The sequence below is a fragment of the Aureococcus anophagefferens genome (genome assembly GCF_000186865.1).
Source record: "Aureococcus anophagefferens unplaced genomic scaffold AURANscaffold_4, whole genome shotgun sequence".
NCBI lineage: Eukaryota > Pelagophyceae > Pelagomonadales > Pelagomonadaceae > Aureococcus > Aureococcus anophagefferens.
In genome coordinates this window covers 2,120,854-2,137,756 of record NW_008705564.1, presented here as the reverse complement: position 1 = coordinate 2,137,756, position 16,903 = coordinate 2,120,854, and the positions used below count along the sequence as shown (strand labels likewise).

The 16,903-nt window shown below is 71.2% G+C and overlaps 4 protein-coding genes across 4 annotated transcripts; 2 read left to right on the top strand and 2 right to left on the bottom strand.

Moving 5' to 3' along the window:
• Positions 1–2,020: 2,020 nt before the first annotated feature.
• On the top strand, positions 2,021–2,257 carry AURANDRAFT_8505 (hypothetical protein; the record flags this gene model as incomplete). Its single annotated transcript, XM_009035929.1, has 1 exon — positions 2,021–2,257. A coding segment is annotated over one exon (237 nt), but the record flags the coding sequence as incomplete, so codon positions are not given.
• A 3,194-nt stretch (positions 2,258–5,451) lies between these two features.
• AURANDRAFT_62274 (hypothetical protein) lies at positions 5,452–7,996 on the top strand (the record flags this gene model as incomplete). The annotated part of the gene is made up of 3 exons (XM_009036295.1): positions 5,452–5,685; positions 5,877–7,025; positions 7,226–7,996. 3 exons carry the CDS (start codon positions 5,452–5,454, stop codon positions 7,994–7,996), a joined length of 2,154 nt encoding a protein of 717 aa, XP_009034543.1.
• Positions 7,997–8,237: 241 nt separating this feature from the next.
• On the bottom strand, positions 8,238–8,588 carry AURANDRAFT_22068 (hypothetical protein; the record flags this gene model as incomplete). The annotated part of the gene is made up of 1 exon (XM_009036124.1): positions 8,238–8,588. A coding segment is annotated over one exon (351 nt), but the record flags the coding sequence as incomplete, so codon positions are not given.
• Positions 8,589–10,807: 2,219 nt separating this feature from the next.
• Positions 10,808–16,569, bottom strand: AURANDRAFT_22203 (hypothetical protein; the record flags this gene model as incomplete). The annotated part of the gene is made up of 3 exons (XM_009036123.1): positions 10,808–11,083; positions 13,502–13,621; positions 16,243–16,569. Coding segments are annotated over 3 exons (723 nt in total), but the record flags the coding sequence as incomplete, so codon positions are not given.
• Positions 16,570–16,903: the final 334 nt, after the last annotated feature.

Sequence of the window (16,903 nt, the reverse complement as noted above, 5' to 3'; positions counted from 1 at the left end):
TCGACGTCGACGGCTCGTTCGAGGTGGCACCGCAGCGCGCCGCCGCGGCCCGAGGTCGGCCGCGCGTCGAGGTAGAGGATCGCGGTCAACTCGCGATAGTTCTCGCCCGGCGCGCCGCGCTCCGGGCCGTTGTCGCGGTGCGCGCGGTAGCCCGCGCCGTCTTCGTAGATGGCGAGCTGCGCGGCGGGCGGCACGAGCAGGCCGGGCGCGAGCGCGGCCGCGACGCCCGTCAGGAGCCTCCGCGCCGGCTCGAACTCGGGCGTCGTTCTGCGGAACAACGGTAGGAAATCGACGCGGTCGCCTCGGACCTAGCGAGCGGTTGGATCTCCTTCGCCTCGTTGCGTGGACGCTGCCCCGGACGCGCGGGTCGTGGCGCTCGAGGCCCGACCGTCGGAGGCAGGCCTCTCGCAGCCGCGCGCACGCGTCCGCCGGGAGCGCGCCGTCGACGACGCCGACGATCGCGCGGCGCGGAGAGAGTGCATCTCGTGCGAGCGCCGCGACGACGACGGGCGACGGAGGGAAGCGTTTCGCTGGCACGCAGGCTGCCAACGCGCGGCGGGCTGTGGCTGCCGCCTCGTCCATTCTTTTTGCAAATAGGGCTTCTCGTCTTGCGACGGCGACCTCCAGCCGCTCGAGCACCGTGAAGCGCTGTGTTTGTCGCAGGACGAAGCGACACGCTGGCACCATCAGACATGGGCTAGCTCTGCGGCCGATGTCGATCATCACTCGCAGCCCGTTGAGCTTCTCATTGACGCCATGCTGCCGTTCGGAATTAGAGCGCGCTACTAGGGGTAGGATCCGGAACCAGATAGTTGTGCTCATCTCGAAGTACCGCGCGATCCAGCGTCCACGACGCACTGATGCAGCTTCCAGCCTCGCGCTGCCGGCTCGAGAGGTGCTATGCACGCCATCTTCCGATGGGGCGTCGCAAACCCGACGTCGAACGGCGCGAAACGGGCGATTCGCCGAAAGCGTCGGCGAGTCGACCAAGTGGCAGCGCTTGCGCGCCGCTCCCGCATTCGCCCGCGAGAGTCGGCCCGCCCCGAAGCCCCTACGCACCCCACCACCGCCGCGCGCGCGCCGACACCCCGACCGAAGATGGGCGCTCTTGTCGGAGGTCCACGACGAGGTCATCCACGTGCCGCTCTGGGGCGTCCGCATCCCCTCCGTCGTCAACAAGCAGCGCCTCATGGGCTACATTCGCACTGGTCGCCGTCGCCTCCGCCGAGTCGGAGGCGGCGGAAGAAGCCTTGGTCGACTGCATCAACACGAACTGCCCCGACGGTTTCGACTCCTCGTTATACTCCTACTCCTACATGGGCGACGACGATTGGTTGGATTTCTCGGATCTCTGCGACTCCATCGAGGGCAACTCCGAGTTACCCGACCGCAGGCGCGTCCGACCATGAAGCTCAGCCTCGCCCTCGCCCTCTCCGGTGCCTCGACGGCCGCCGCCGCGGACTGCAAGGCGACGACGCTCGACTTCCTCGTCCTCGACGGCGACGCGACGTTCGCGGCCATCGAGGACGACATCCGCGCGAATTTGGCGGAGGTGGGCATCACGGCGACGGCGCGGTTCCTCGACCGCGACGCCTACAACACGGACATGGTCGCGGGCAACTTCGACGTCGTCTTCTCCCAGACCTGGGGCGCGCCCTACGACCCCCACTCCTACGTCGCGTCGTGGACGACGCCCGACGAGGCGCACTACGGCGTCATGTCCGGCGGCACGACGAACCTCGACCCCGAGACCTTCGCCGCGGACGTCGACGACGTCCTCTCGGAGATGGACGCGGCGACGCGCCAGGACAAGTGGACGGCGCTCTTGTCGGAGGTCCACGACGAGGTCATCCACGTGCCGCTCTGGGGCGTCCGCATCCCCTCCGTCGTCAACAAGCAGCGCCTCATGGGCTACACGTCGGGCTACCAGCAGTTCGACTACCCGGTCCACAAGATGACCGTCGTCTCCGGCGAGAAGATCGTGACCGTCGCGCCCGGCGCGCAGACGGGCCTCTTCACGTCCGTGGGCCGCCTCGACCCGCACTCGTACCGCCCGAACGAGTTCTTCGCGAACAACTGGGTCTACGAGGGCCTCGTGGCCTACGGCGCCAACGGCAACATCGAGGCCAGCCTGGCCACGGCCTGGACGTCCGAGGAGACGTCGTCCGGCGGCGAGACGTGGCGCTTCACGCTCCGCGAGGGCGTCACGTTCCACGACGGCGCGGCCTTCGACTGCTCCGTCGTCAAGCTCAACTTCGACCACGTCTTCGCCGGCGGCCTCTCGGGCGGCGACTGGCACGGCTGGTACGGCCTCCCCGGCGCCGCGTCGTCGTGGTCCTGCGACGGCGAGGTCTTCGTGCTCAACACGGACGCGCCCTACTACCCGCTCCTCCAGGAGCTCTCCTACATCCGCCCGCTCCGCATGCTCTCGCCCCTGGCCTTCGTCAACGGCGCGGCCACGGACCCCTACACGCACAACTCGTGCCCGACGGGCTGGGGCACCGTCGACGCGACGGACACGGACCCCGCGGTCGTCTGCGCCGGGACGCTCGCCGTCTCCGGCACGGGGCCCTTCAAGCTCGGCGCGGTCACCAAGGCCAACGCGGACACGGACGAGGAGTACGACGAGCGCGCCCAGTTCCTCCAGCACGCGGACTACTGGGGCGGCGCGCCCGACATCGAGGAGCTCCACGTCGTCTACTACGCGGACCAGGACGCCGTCCTCGCGGCGCTCCAGGACGAGTCGCTCGACGTCGTCGTCGGCGCGGGCGTGATCGCCGCCTCCGAGTACGCGACGCTCCAGTACGACGACAAGTTCGACGTGCTCCACGGCATCTCGACGCAGAACAACGTCCTCATCATGAACATCGCCGACGTCGACGTCCGCAAGACCGTCGTCCACGCCGTCAACAAGGGGCCCATCATCGAGGCCGAGCTCGGCGGCTTCGAGAGCCCGACGGACTCGCTCTTCAACCCGCTCCTCCCCTACTGCGACATCGACCTCACGCCCAAGTTCGACTACGACCTCGAGAAGGCCCGGCTCCTCAACTGTCCCGAGGTCGAGACCGTCGTCGAGACGGTCACCGAGGGGGGCTCCTCGAAGAAGAAGTCGTCGGACGACGACGAGGCGCTCTACGGCGGCCTCGCCGCGGCCTTCGCCGTCGCGCTCCTCCTCGCCGTCCTCTTCGTGGCCTACATGGGGTGCAAGGAGCGCGCGGGCGAGCCCGTCTTCGCGCCCCTCAAGAACCCGATCCGCGAGAAGGAGATCGAGCAGCTCTAGACCGCCGCCGCCGCCGCCGCCGCCGTCCGCCGCCGCCGCCAAGAGGCGCCGAGGGACCGCCGCCGCCGCCGCCTGCCTGCCTGTCTGGAACCGAACGCGACCGCCGAAGTGCGCTAAGGTACCTCGTGTTGTCAGCGGTCCTAGTTATAACGCAGAAACCGCGACACGAGGGCGACGGCGGGGCCGCCGGCGAAGTAGACGGCGGGGATCCAGCTGTCGACGCCGAGCAGGTCCGCGCGCGCGTAGGAATAGAGGTGGCCGAAGGGCTCCGCGAAGGCGCCGCCGCCGCCGAGGAGCGCGACCTCGATGAGCGGGCCCCCGACGGCCGTGAGCGCGCCGGCGACGAAGGAGCTCGGCGACGGGTCGAGGAGCGCCCAGAGCGCCAGCGCCGGCGGCCAGAGCGCGAGCGAGCTCGTCGCCGGCGCGACGCCCGCGCCGAGCGGCGGCGCGCCCGCGAGCGCCGCCGAGAGCGCGTAGAGCGCGACGAACGCGCCGACGCCCGCGGCCGCGCGCGCCCCGGACGGCGCGGCCGCCGGCGGGGCGCGCGCCGCGACCAGCGCGTCGATGCCGCCGATGACGAGCGCCGCCAAGGCGAAGAGCGGCGGCACCCACGCGGCCGTCTGANACAGGTGGCCGTCGCCCCAGCACGCCGAAGCCGCTGTGGAAGTTGTCGCACACGGGGCCGAGCGCCGCGCCGGCGAGGGCGAGCTTGCCGAGCCAGGGCAGCGGAACTTCGGCGTCGCGGTCCGTCGCCGCCTTCGCGTGCGGTCGTCGTGCCTCCGGCTTCGCTTGCGGTCGCCGACCCAGGGCAGCGCGCGAGGCCGGTGCGACGAACGCGTCCGAGCACGCAGCGATGGCGACGAGCAATGACACGCGCATGCTCCCTCTTCCTCTCTCTTTCTTCAATGATGCCTTCAACGTGCAGTTCAAGCGTCCTCCGCCGACGGGCCTCCGATCTCCGCGAATGGATGCGAATGGCCCGCGCAAGGACCGCGGCTGTCAAAAAAAAGGGGGGATTATCATCGCCCGCGGTGCGGCCGCGGCGCGGTCCCGGAAGGCCGGGGCGCGCGCGAGTAGGGCAGGGCGGTCGCGGGCCGCGGCGGCGGCGGCTGGGCGACGACGCGCGACGCGCGCATCGGCGGCTGGGACGCGCGCGCGGCGACGAACGACGGCGGCCGGGAGACGTTGGAGGCCACGCGGAAGTCCGGCGCGGGCTCCGGCGAGCGGACGCGGCGCCGCTTCGGGAGCCGGTCGCCGGGCTGGATGACCTTGGTCAGCTTCTTCGACGCCTTCTCCTCCGAGTAGAGCCGCCGCGCCTTCTCGCAGAACCGCTCGCGCTTCCGCGCCGCGAGCTCGACGAGGAGGCCGTGCACGTCCTTCCAGGTCTCGCACGCGCCCGCGCGCGCCGCGACGAAGTCGTCGTCCTCGGCGCCGCGGGGCGGCGTGCTCGTCGCCGCCTCGCGCCGCTTCTTGGACACGCCCTGGCGCTCCGCGGCGCCCGCGGCCGCGGCGCGCGCCTTCCAGGTCTTGAGCAGCGTCGCCGCGGCGTCGCGGAACTGCTTCCCGGCGGCGCCCCCATGCGTCCCGTCGGCGCCCCCGAGCTTGATGGCCCGCGACAGCGTGATCCCGACGCGCGTGCGCTCGAGCACCTGGAGCGACACGGGCAGCTTCGCGAGTTTGGCGACGGCGGCCACGCAAGCGACGACGCCCTCGATGGTGACGGCGCCGGCGGCGACGGCGGCCTCGAGGGGCGCGGCGACGTCGGCGACGAGCGCCGCGACGCGGCCGACGGGGCCGACGCCCCGGGCCCACGCGGAGACGACCTCGGGCCGCTTCGCCCAGAACGCCTCGTCGCTGGCCTCGCTCGCGAGCTGCGGCTGCAGGGCCTCGACGCGCGCGACGGCCTCGGGCGTCGCGCGGCAGTTGCCGTGGGCGAGGAGCGCCGCGTACTGGGCGCTCGACACGTGGGGGCCCAGGTCCTCGATGAGCTCGAAGTGGGCCGCGAGGCTGTCGAGGCAGAGGTCGCAGAGCGAGCGCACCTCGAGCTCGCGCTTCGACGGCGCCTTGTGGCGCACGCTGTAGAGCATGGCGCTCATCGACGAGAGGCGCGGCGCGTCGTCCAGCAGCCCCGCGTCGGCGGCGGCGCGCGGCTGGCCACGGCTCCCGGGACGATGCTGGGCGCTCTCCGGAGCTCCGTTTGCTCTCTCTCTAGATTCTCTCTCTCTGTGGCAAAACTCAGCATCGACCTCGCCACGCCGAGCCCTCGCCGCAAGCTCGTCTGGGTGTGGCCTTCAGCCCCGACGCCCGCCATGGAGTCCGTCGTCGCGTCGCTCAGTGCGTCCGAGTGCCTGGGCTACCTCCAGGGCGCGTCCCTGGACGCGAACGCGCTGGCGCAGCTCCGCGCGGTCCTCGGCGACGCCGCCCGGCAAGACCCCTCGCTGCGCGCGCGCCTCGACGGCCCTCGCGCCCGCGGCGTCCCCGCCGCCGGCGTCCCCGCCGCCGCCGGCGGCGGCGGCCGACGGCGGCGACCTCGCGGCCTTCCTCGCGACCGCGGAGCCTCGCCGCGCTCCTCGCGGCGCCGGGCGACGCGCTCAAGGACCTGCGGGACCCGGAGACGGGCGCGCGCGTCCTCGCCGTGGGCCCCCTGAGCAAGCTGCGCGGCGCCCTCAAGGACCGGCGCGCGTCGCCGGTGCCGCCCGCGGCGGCGGCGCCGGTTCCGCCCGCGGCGCCCGAGCCCGCGGCGGCGGCGGCGCCCGCGGCCGTCGCGCCGGACCTCGCGGCCTTCCTCGACGGCCTCGACCTCGGCCGCCACGGCCCCCAGCTCGCGGCCTGCGGCATCGGCTCCGCCGCGGCGCTCCTCGCGACGCCTCCGGAGACGCTCAAGAACCTCCGCGACCCCGTCGACAACGCCAAGGTGCTCTCCATCGGCCCGCTCTCGAAGATCCGCGCGGCCCTGCCGGCCCTCGAGGCGTCCCTCGGCGCCGCCGCGGCGCCGCCCGCGCGCGCGGAGCCGCCGCCCGCGCGCGCGGAGCCGGCGCCGGCGGCCGCCGCCGCGGTTGAACCGGCGCTCGCCGAGTGCCTCGCGGGCGCGAACCTCGACCAGTACGGCCCGGCCCTCGCCGCGGCGGGCTACGGCACGCTCGCGCGCGTCAAGGCCGCGTCCGGCGACGAGCTCAAGGCGCTGACGAACCCGTCGACGGGCGGCAAGCTGCTGGCAATCGGGCCGCTGTCGAAGCTCCGGACGGCCGCGGCCAACGCCGAGGCCGCGGCGCCGCCGGCCGCGCGGGCCGCGAGCCCGGCGGCGCGGGCCGCGAGCCCGGCGCCGGACCTCGCGGACTTCCTCGAGGGCCTCGGGCTCGCGCGCGTCGGGCCGGGCCTCGCGCGGTGCGGTTTCGCGACCGTGGCGGACCTCGCCGCGAACGCCGGGGCCCTCAAGGACCTCGTCGACCCCGTGGGCGGCGCCAAGGTGCTCACCATCGGCCCCCTCTCGAAGATCCGCGCCGCGCTGCCCGGCGCCGGGGGTCCTCCGCCCGCGGCCGCGGCGCCGCCCGCGGCACCCGCGGCGCCGCGGCCGCCGGCCGCGCCGGCCGCGGACCTCGCGGCGCTCCTCCGCCAGCTCGAGATCGACCGCGTCGCCGCGGGTTTAGCGGCCTGCGGCGTCGCGTCCGTCGCCGACGTGCGCCGCCTCGGGCCCGACGGCCTCAAGGACCTCCGCGACGCGGCGACGGGCGCGCGCGTCCTCGCCGTCGGTCCCAGGGCAGGAAAAGGGTGATTCAACGTCGCTTCAACGTGAGTGTTCCGCGCGCGCGCGTTCCGGGAAAAGCATCCACGCGTCGAGAGCGCTCCGAGGGATGATCGCTCGTCCCAAAATCAGCCGAAACGAGTGGAAAATGATCGAGATAGGAGCCTCCAAAGTTGGGAATTTCGCACCCTTTTCCTGCCCAGGTCGGGCCGCTCAGCAAGCTCCGGAGCTTCCTCGCGGAGCCGGCGCCGCCCGCCGGCGACGGCGGTTTGGGGGCCTTCCTCGCCGCGGCGGACCTCGCCAAGTACGAGGCGCCCCTCGCGCGCGCGGGCTTCGCGACGCTCGGCGCGCTCCGCGGCGCCGCGCCCGAGACGTTGAAAGACCTCCGGGATCCCCAGACGGGCGCCAAGGTCCTGGCCATCGGCCCCCTGAGCCGCCTGCGCACGGCGCTGGGCGCGTCGCCGACGCCCCGCGCGGCGCCGGCGGCCCAGGATGCGCCCCTGCCCGCGGGGCTGGTCTTCGGCTGCGCGTCCGGCGACGCCGCCGACGAGTCGCTCGACCGCCGCGTCTTCGCGTTCCCCGCGTCCCACCTCGCCGTGGTCCGCGCCGTGAAGCGCGCGCCCGACGCGTCGCGGCGCGCCGTGCGCTGCTTCCTCTACGACGCCGCGCGGCGCCGGCTCCACGGCATCTTCCGCCCGGACTGCGCGGCCGACGACCCGGACGCCGTCGCGCCCTACGCGTTCACGGCCAAGCCCTGGACCGGCGTCGCGCTCCCGCCGCCGCCGGGCGCGCGGCCGACGCCCTACGCCGCCCAGCTCAAGGTCGCGCCCGTCCAGCCCTTCCCCGCGATCTCCACGAGCCGCCTCCCGCCGGGGTTGCTCTCCTTCGACGGCTCCGGCGCGCCGGCCTACGCCCTCGACGCGGACCAGGTCCGCGAGATCGCCAAGCTCTTCGTCAAGAACCGGACGGCGTGACTCCCCCTAAAATAGGTCTACCCCGGGCTAGAGCATCGCGCTCATGCCATTCCCATGCCCTCCGAGTCGGCGGCGTTGTCGTCCTTGCGCAAGGCGGGCCTCGCGTCAAGCCTCTGAGAACGCGAGGCACCAGACCGCGGCGGAGGTCGGCGCGGAGAGGAACGCGGCGACGACGACGCCATCGCGCGCGCGCAAGCGCAGCATCCCAGGCTCGGGCGACGACGCGGCGTAAAGACTTAGGCTATGGTCGCGCGTCGAGGTGCGCGAGGGCATTGATAGAGTTCTCGTCGCCCTTGGCAGCGGCGCGCTCGAACCAGTATCTGGCTTTCCCGAGGTCGACTTCCGTGCCTTCTCCGTGACTGTAACAGCAGCCAAGGCTATTCTCCGCATCGGTATAGCCTTGATCCGCCGCGAGCGCGTAGTACCGGAACGCTTCTTCAAATCTCTCTTCAGAATCAAGGAACTTTGCTAAATTGGATTGCGCGATCGCGTCGCCCCGATCCGCGGCCATGCGATACAGCCGCGTCGCCTTCTCTTTGTCCAGCTTGACGCCACTTCCAGTCTCGTACATAAACCCAAGGTGTTTCATCGCCTCCACATCGCGGAGCTCCACGCCGCGCCGGTAAATCTTCGCGGCTTTCTTATCGGATTTCACAAGGCCGAAGTCACCATAGCGGTACGCGTCTCCCAAAAACCTAATCGCTTCCGGCACGTCGTTCTCCACGTGGCGGCGAAGACGCGCGAGGTCCTCCGCATCGTTTTTGGGGGGCGGCGAACGACAGAGGGGACACGCGTCGGAGTCGAAGATCTTGTCACTGCACGACTTGCAGACCCTCCGGCAGCAGCAGACGCGAAACACGTTCCTCACATTCACGTCCCACTCCTCGAGGCAGATCGGGCACCGCGACCCGAGCCGTGCCGACAGCGGCTCAGGCTCCGGGTTCGCCTCGCGCCGCGCCCGCGCCGCCTCGTGTTCCGCCGCGATGCGCGCGCGGACCTCGTCGGCGTGCGACCGAGGCGCGGGGCCGTAGAACACGTCCCGCGGCGGCGACGGCGGGGGCGTCGGCGCTTCGGCCCGCGCCGCCTCCGCGGCCTGGATCTTCTTGCACACCTTGCGGTGGCCCCGGTCGCGCCAGTCGATGCGTTGACAATCCGTCGAACAGTAGGCCGTCGTGCCGCACCCTTGACAAGCCTTGGCCTTGTCGGCGCCGCAGATCGTGCAGGTCTTGAGAGTGTCGAGTTTTTTGCCCCTCGCTCGGGCCATGCGATTCTCATACTCCAACTTCTTCTCCTGCCACGACATGACGGCGCGCGTCGCTTATTCGTCGATCGTCTCCTGTCTACGGCTGTACCGCGTGGATGCAATGGCAAAAACGCCCCCCTTCGCTGTTCTCTCCCCCCCTTCGGTCCTTCCCTGCGCCGCGGCTAAGCAAAATCGCGGTTCCTCCCGGCCCCCCTATGCTACAGCTGTATACGTTTAGAGACGCGTCAAGGCAAAATCGCTCAATCCTACTAGGCATTCCTAATACAGCTGTAGTAGTACAGTACTACGAGGCCTACTACGTAGTACCCGGCACAAGTCCGACACAAGTCCACCCCGGGCTTAGCCCCCAAAGCACCTTACTTGCCGCCGGTCTTGTCGACGGTCTTCAGCCCCGACGTGAAGCGCCTCACGCACAATTTCTCGATGTGGTTCCACTCCTCGTAGGCCCGGAGCACCATGCCGCAGCCCAGGGGGCAGTCGACGTGGCGCAGGCTGCACCGCTCGGACATGTGCTTGTCGATGCGCCGCACGGGCATCTCCATGCCGCAGCCCTGGAGGCACCGCACCAAACGCTTCCGGCACGTCCGCGCGGCGTGGTGGCGCATCTGGTTCAGCGGCAGGTACTTGTAGCACGCGCGGTTCGGGCAGAGGACCGTGCGCACGGGGCACTCGACCTTCTTGTGGCGCTCGAGCTCCTCGAAGGGCACAGAGGACCCGCAGAGGCCGCAGCCCGCGTCGCGCCGCGGGCACGCGTACGCGTCGTGCACGGGCATCTGGCGGCTCGGCATCTCCTGGCCGCACCTCTCGCAGGCCTCGACGGCCAACCCGCAGCGCGACCCCGCGGGGCCCGGCCCGTGGAGGTGCATGGCCATGTCGACGACGCGGAGCTTGAGCCCGCAGCCGTTCTCGCAGGGCACCCAGCGGTGGACGCAGTCCTCGGCGACGTGCCGCGGCACGTCGCGCGCCTCGACGAGCTCGCCGCACTTGTTCGGGCACGGCGTCGGCCGGAAGACCGGGCAGTTGTGGAGGTTCGGGTCGAGAAAGTCCTCGCGGACGGAGGTGCCGCAGTGCGGGCAGAGCACGTGGGGGATCTCCCTCGGCGGCTTCCGCTTCACGGGCCGCGGCCGCTCCGCGCAGCGCTTCAGCCGGTGCACGGCGTAGCCCGCCTCGAAGACCTCGATGCCGCAGGCCTCGCACGTGACGACGCGATTCTTGCAGACCAGCAAGTGCGCGGCCATGTCCTCCGCCCGGAACTCCTCGCCGCAGCGCAGCGGGCACCGCGCGACGTGCGCGATCTGGCAGTACATGGCCACGTGGTTCGGCAGCTCCTCGGCCCACAGGCCCTCGAGGCCGCACTCGCCGCAGACGACGGGCCTTTTCCGGCACGTTTTTCGGTGCTCGTCGCGCGCGGCCGCGTCGTCCTCCTTGATGAAGGTGCCGCAGCCAAAGTCGCAGGGCACCTCCGGCACGGCGACGTCGCGCCGGTTCGCGACGGCCCGCCCCGCGTGGCCCGCCAGGCCCCGCGCGAAGGCCGCCGTCGCGTCGACGAAGCCCTTCTTCCGCGCGACGTCCATGGGCGTCAGACCGTCGTCGGCGACGGCGTAGGGGTCGCCGCCCCGCAGCATCAATAACTCGACGGCCTTGGCCTTGTCGCGCTCCGCCGCGAAGCGCAGCGGCGTCCAGCCCCGCTTGTTCAGCGACCGCCGGTCCGCCTTCGCGCCGCGGTCCAGGAGCGCCTGGACGACGTCGAAGCGGCCCTTGACGACGGCCATGGTCAGCGCCGTGTGGCCGTACCTATTCTCGCCGTCGACGCGCGGCCGCCGCTTCTTGCGGTCCAATAACAGAATAACGGCCAGGCACTCGCGCCCTTCCACGTCGAAGCACATCTTCCGCGCGGCGACCGTCGTGTCCTCGCACGCCGCGGAGATGAGGGGCGTCAAACCGTTGCGCGGGTCCTCGTGGTCCACGGGCACGACGCCGGCGTCGAAGATGCGCGCGATCTCCATGAAGTTGTTGTCGCGGAGCGCGGCCTCCAATTCCGCGATCGCGGCGAGGTTCGGGCGCCGCGCGTCGCGGTCCTTGACGCGCTGGGACCGCAGCTCGTTGCCCGCCTCGACGGCCGCGAGGTGCGCCTCCCAGGCCGCCGTCGCCGCCTCGCGGGCCAGGGCCTGGGGCGTGTCCGCCGCGTACTCGGACACCCACGCGCGGCCGTGCGCCCAGTGCATGGCACCTAGATCCTTCATGCCGTGCTCGACGCAGTCGACGACGTTGTAGAGCCGCTTCCTCAGGTGCGCCGCCACGGGCGGCCGCCTAGCAAAGGGGAAGGGCGGCTCCGGGTAGAGCGCCGTCTCGTAGAGGTGGCGGCCCGTGTACAAGATGCGCCGCCGCTCGAAGGCCTCGAAGACGTTGCCGTTGCGGTTGTAGGCCGCCTCGCAGAGCGGCAGGCGGTGCGTCGTCCGCTTGTCCATGTAGACCGTCAAAGCCCGCTGCAGGATGAACTTGAACTCCGTCTCGCGCTTCCTTCGCGCGGCCTTCTCGGACGCGGAGTCGGCCAGCTCCGAGCGCGCGACGCGGACGCGCTCCGCGGAGCGCCAGACGTGGTGGCGGTAGACGAGCTGGACGACGCGCGCGGCCTCGGCCTCGACGACGTCCGGCAGCCCCGGGCAGGACCCGTGGTCCAGCAGCGTCTCGACGACGCTCGAAATCCCTAAGCAGCAGGCCCAGGTCAGGAGGCTGTGGCCGCCGGGCGTGTACTGCTGGAGCACGCGCGCGACGCGCACCTTGCCCTCCCAGGCGACGACGCGGTTCTGGCGGTGCTTCACCTCCTTCTCGAGCTGCTCGACCTCGCGCTCGATCATTTTGACGCGGCTCGCGGCGACGTACGCGTCCCGCTTCGCGACGAGCATCTCGGGCTCGCGGCTGAGGTCGAAGCGCGCGCGGAGGCCCCGCTCCTGCTCGTCGAGATCCCGCACGCAGGACTTGGCCTCGATGGACGCGATGTGCGCGTTCGCCCAGAGCGCGAGCACGCCGACGATCTGGTAGCCGTCGACCGTCGACGACGTCGTGGACGCGTCGGACACGTTCGACGATCCTTCCACTTCGAAGAAGGGCGGCGTGTCCGCGACGGCGCGCGCGCGCACGGCCGCGCGGCGCACGCCCTTGGCGGCCTCGCGGTCCTCGGGCGTCGTGCGCTCGCTCTCGGGCAGGTGGCTCTCGTCGGGGATCTCGTAGCCGTCGGAGTCGTACTCCGGCGGCTTCGTCATCTGCGAGTCGCCGGTCAGGTGGGTCGTGTGGCTCTCGTCGTCGTCCTCGTTGACGGTCTCGGGCCTCCCCTTGGACGACTTCATAGTAGACGCGGACATGGACAGGGCCTCGCTCAAAAGCTTGCTCCCGTCGCGGTACTCGTCGGAGTACATGCGCCGCAGGCGCCGCGCGCCGGCGCCGTCGACGGGGGCCATGGCGTCCGTGAAGAAGCGGAGCTGCCGCAGCAGGTTGGGCGTCTTCAGCAGCTTCTTGCAGGCCTTCCAGGTCTCGACGCGGTGCTTCTTCTCCTGGGCCGCCTGGCGCACCTCGGGCGTGCCCATGGACGTGCCCTCGACCAGGCCGCTCGCCTCGTCGCCGCCGAGCGACGTCGGCTCCGAGAGCGACGCCGCGTTCGCGAGCGCCGCCGTCGGCGGCGGCAGCTTCGCGCCCAGCAGCTCGCAGCAGATGATGAGCACGCGGAAGACGCGCTGCTTGACGGCCGTCGATTTCAGGGAAGTGAGCTCGATGACGTCCGCGGCCTCGATGGTCTTGAGCGCCAGCGCGGCCTTGCGCAGCTGGTCCGCGACGTTGCGGTCGAGCTTGTCGCGGCACTCCATGACGTCGTCGGCCATGCCGTCGACGATGTGGGCCAGCTTCGACTTCGACAGCAGATTCCGGTTCTGCTCGCGCTCCGCGAAGGCGAACTTGCGCATCTCCTTGTGGAGCTGGTCCAGCTCCGCCGTCGCGCCGTCGAGCGCCGCGTCCTCCGCGCCGAGCTCGCGCTGGAGGCGCACGAGGGCCCCCCGCGTGTAGACCTCGCCGGGGAGCACGATGTCGCGGACGGCGGCGGCGTCGCCGCAGGTCACCAACGTAAAAAGGCGCGCCATGGACTGCTGGACGTCGTTGTCCCGTCGGAGCTGGCGCTGGACGTGCGCGTGGCCGCTGATGGACGCCCACTGGATCGCCGTCTTGCGCTGGCGGCTCTTGTACTCGATGACGGCGCCGCGGTCCACGAGGTAGCGGCACGTGGCGAGGTGGCCCTCCTTGGCCGCCTCGATGAGCGGCGTCCGGCCCCGCTTCGTCTCCGCGTTGATCATCGCGCCCGCGCGCCACAGGATCTCGACGTGCTCGATGTTGTCGAGGCCGCAGGCCTTCGTCAGGGCGTTGTAGCCGTCGTTGGACTCGAGCTCGATCTGGGCCGTGTCGCCGGCGATGGCGTTGAGGAGGTGGAGCAGGAGGAGCGTGTCCTTGGTCCGCACCGCGTAGAGCAGCGCCCCCGCGTTGTGCACGTCGCAGAGGACGAAGGAGTTGGCCCGGTCGCCGAACTTGTTGTAGTGGTCGTGGACCTTGAGCCAGCTCCGGAGCTCGCGCTGGCAGCCCTGCGCGCCGACGCCGCAGGGCACCATGCGCTTCGGGCACGTCGCCGCGTGGTCCCGCTCCATGACAAAGGGGAAGAGGGACCCGCAGCCGAGCTTGCACTCGACGACGCGCCTTGGGCACTCCGAGGTCTGGTGGGCCCACTCGTCCTGGAAGCGGATGCCCTCCTTGCCGCAGCCGAGGCGGCAGCTCACGAGGACGCCGTGCCTCAGGTGGCGCCGGATGCACTCGTCCTTCTTGTGCTTCTCGAGCTTCGACTGGAGCATCTTGACGCCGCAGCCCTGGGGGCAGTAGCACTCCTTGGCGACGCAGCCGACCATGTGCTCGACCTTGTCGCTGTCCGCGACGTACTCGCCGCACGCGCACGTGAACCCGGGCGGCGGCGGCTCGAAGGTGAGCACGGGGCAGTTCGCGGGGTGGTCCTCGAACTCCTCGGCCCAGAGCTCGGCGTCGCCGCAGTGGGGGCAGGTCACGGGCCGCTTGCCGCAGAGCTTCAACACGTGGTAGCCGTACTCGTCCATGCCGAGATCCGTCATCGGAAAGACGCGGCCGCACGCGTACTTGCAGCGCTTGCTCGTGCCGACCTCGACGCCGTGCTCGTCGCGCGTCCGCGGGTCGATGCGCACGCCCTCGCGCGCGTCGTAGGGCGTCTCCTCCTCCTCCGGCGCGTCGTCGTCCCACCGGGGCACCTCGGCCTCGGGCACGGGCTCGTCGCCGCCGTCGCCGGGCTCCGCCTCCTCGAGGACGAGCTCCTCGACGCTCGCGTCCGAGTCGCTCAGCTCGTCCGCCGTCTTCTGCCGCCCCGCGAAGGGCCGGCAGGGGCACTTGCGCCTGAGGTGCGTCTTCATGCGCGCGGACGACACCCAGTAGCACTTGAAGTTGTCCGTGTCGATGAGCGAGAAGCCGTCGAGGTCCGCGAGCTTGACCCACTCGGGCTTCGACGCGCTCCCGAATAGCAGGAACTCGTCCGTGTCCGGGTTGTAGCGCCGCAGCACGCCCCGCTCGTAGCCCTCGTCGTCGCCGTTCCGGCCCGCCGCGCGCGCCCGCGCGCGCTTCGCGGCGACGAACCAGGACACGCGCCGCCCGACCATGTCGTAGCGGCACCGCATCTGGCGCTCGGGGCAGTCGCCGCGCTCCGCGTCGACGTGCAGCCGCAAATCCTCGAAGACGCCCTCCCACGCGCAGCCGTAGGGGCACGTCGCGGGGCGCTGCGGGCACACGAACTCCGCGTGGACCTTCATGGCGTTGGCCGCGACGCCGGGGATGCCGCAGGCGTAGGGGCAGGGCACGCCGCGCCGCTCGCAGTGGAACCGCTCGTGGAGCCGCCGGTGCTCCTCCGGGCCGATGCGCTGGCCGCAGCCGTCCCACTGGCAGACCTGCGTGCAGACCTCCTGCTCGTGCTTGTCCCGGTCCTCGAAGGGCAGCTGGAGGCCGCAGCCCAGCCGGCACTTGACGAGGCGCCGCAGGCACTCCTTCTTCTTGTGGTCGCGCATGAGGTACCTGGGCAGGAAAAGAGTGCGACATTTCCAACTTTGGAGGCTCCTATCTCGGCCGTTTTCCACTCATTTCGGCTAATTTTTGGACGAGCGATCATCTCTCGGAGCGCTCTCGACGCATGGATGCTGTTTCCGGAACGCGTGCGCGCGGAACGCTCATGTTGAAGCGAACTTGAATCACTCTTTCCCTGCCCTGCCTCGTACGCGCGGATCTCGCGGCCGCAGCCCGGCAGCGGGCACGGCAGCCCCCGCCAGCGGCAGCGGATCAGCTCGTGCTGCGCGAGCTGCTCGCAGGGCATCTCCTGGCCGCAGCCCATGCGGCAGGTCACCGTGCGCAGCGGGCAGCGGAACTCGCGGTGCGCCTTCCACGACGACGCCAAAATCGACGCGCCGCACATGTGGCAGTCGACCATGCGCGCGGGGCAGTCCGTCGCCTGGTGCTCGAGGAGGAACCGCTTCGGCAGGGTGCCGCCGCAGTTGTCGCAGCCCGCGGGCCGCAGCTCGCAGTCGTTGAGCATGTGGCTCGTGAGGTCGCAGGCCTTGAGCATGCCCGCGCCGCAGTTCCGCGGGCAGACCTTGGGCGCCTGCTTGAGGTCGCCCTGGACGAGCTCGTTCTGGCGCTGCTCGATGCGCGCCTCCGCCGTGCGGAGCACGTTGACGGCGAGCTCCGCGTTGACGGACTCCGCGAGCTCCAACGCCGTCATCTCCGACGACGGGTCGACGTAGTGCACGGCCTCCTCGAAGTCGCGCAGCCAGTGCCGTTCGCTGACGCGCGCCTCCTTCTCCGGCAGCGGCGTCGGCCGGTCGGGCCGCAGCGCCTCGTGGCGCTTCATCTGCGCGTCGTAGAAGAGGCGGTCCACCAAGACCTGCAGCACCTTCGCGTGGCCGTGCTGCGCCGCGTGGACGAGGGGCGTGCGCTGCTCGAGCTTCGTCGGCCGCCGCGGGTCCGCGCCGTTGCGCAGCAGCAAATCGACGACGCCGTCGGCGCCGCAGACGCAGGCCCAGGACAGCGCCGTGTGCCCCCGGAGGTTCTCGTGGTTCGCCTCCGCGCCGCGCTGGAGCAGCTCGTCGGCGAGGAGCACGTTGCCCGCGGCGCAGGCCACCAGAAGCGCCGTGCCGCCCGTCTCCGTCTCCACGTCGATAAAATACAGCTTCTCGTCCAAATCCGCGTCGTCGACCTCCGCGACCTTCATCTTCTCGTTGACCTTCCCTTCGAGCGGCGGCGCGACGTCCGTGAGCACGGTACCCTCCGCGAGGTCGGGCCGCTTGTTCCGCGCCGCGTAGCCCTTGAGCATGCGCACGGCCTTGTTGAACTCGTCGCGCGAGAAGTCCGCCGCGTGGACCGCGCGGTTCAGCGACGCGACGTCGCGCGTGTTGATCGCGTGGTGGAGGATGGCCCGCAGATGGAGGTTCTTCCGCACGAGCCGCCGCAGCTCGTGCTCGCGCTCTTTCGTTTCCCGGTCCTGGGCCTTGATGCGCAGCTCGCGCTCCATGGCCATCTTCAGCGTCTCCGCGATCGTCGTGCTC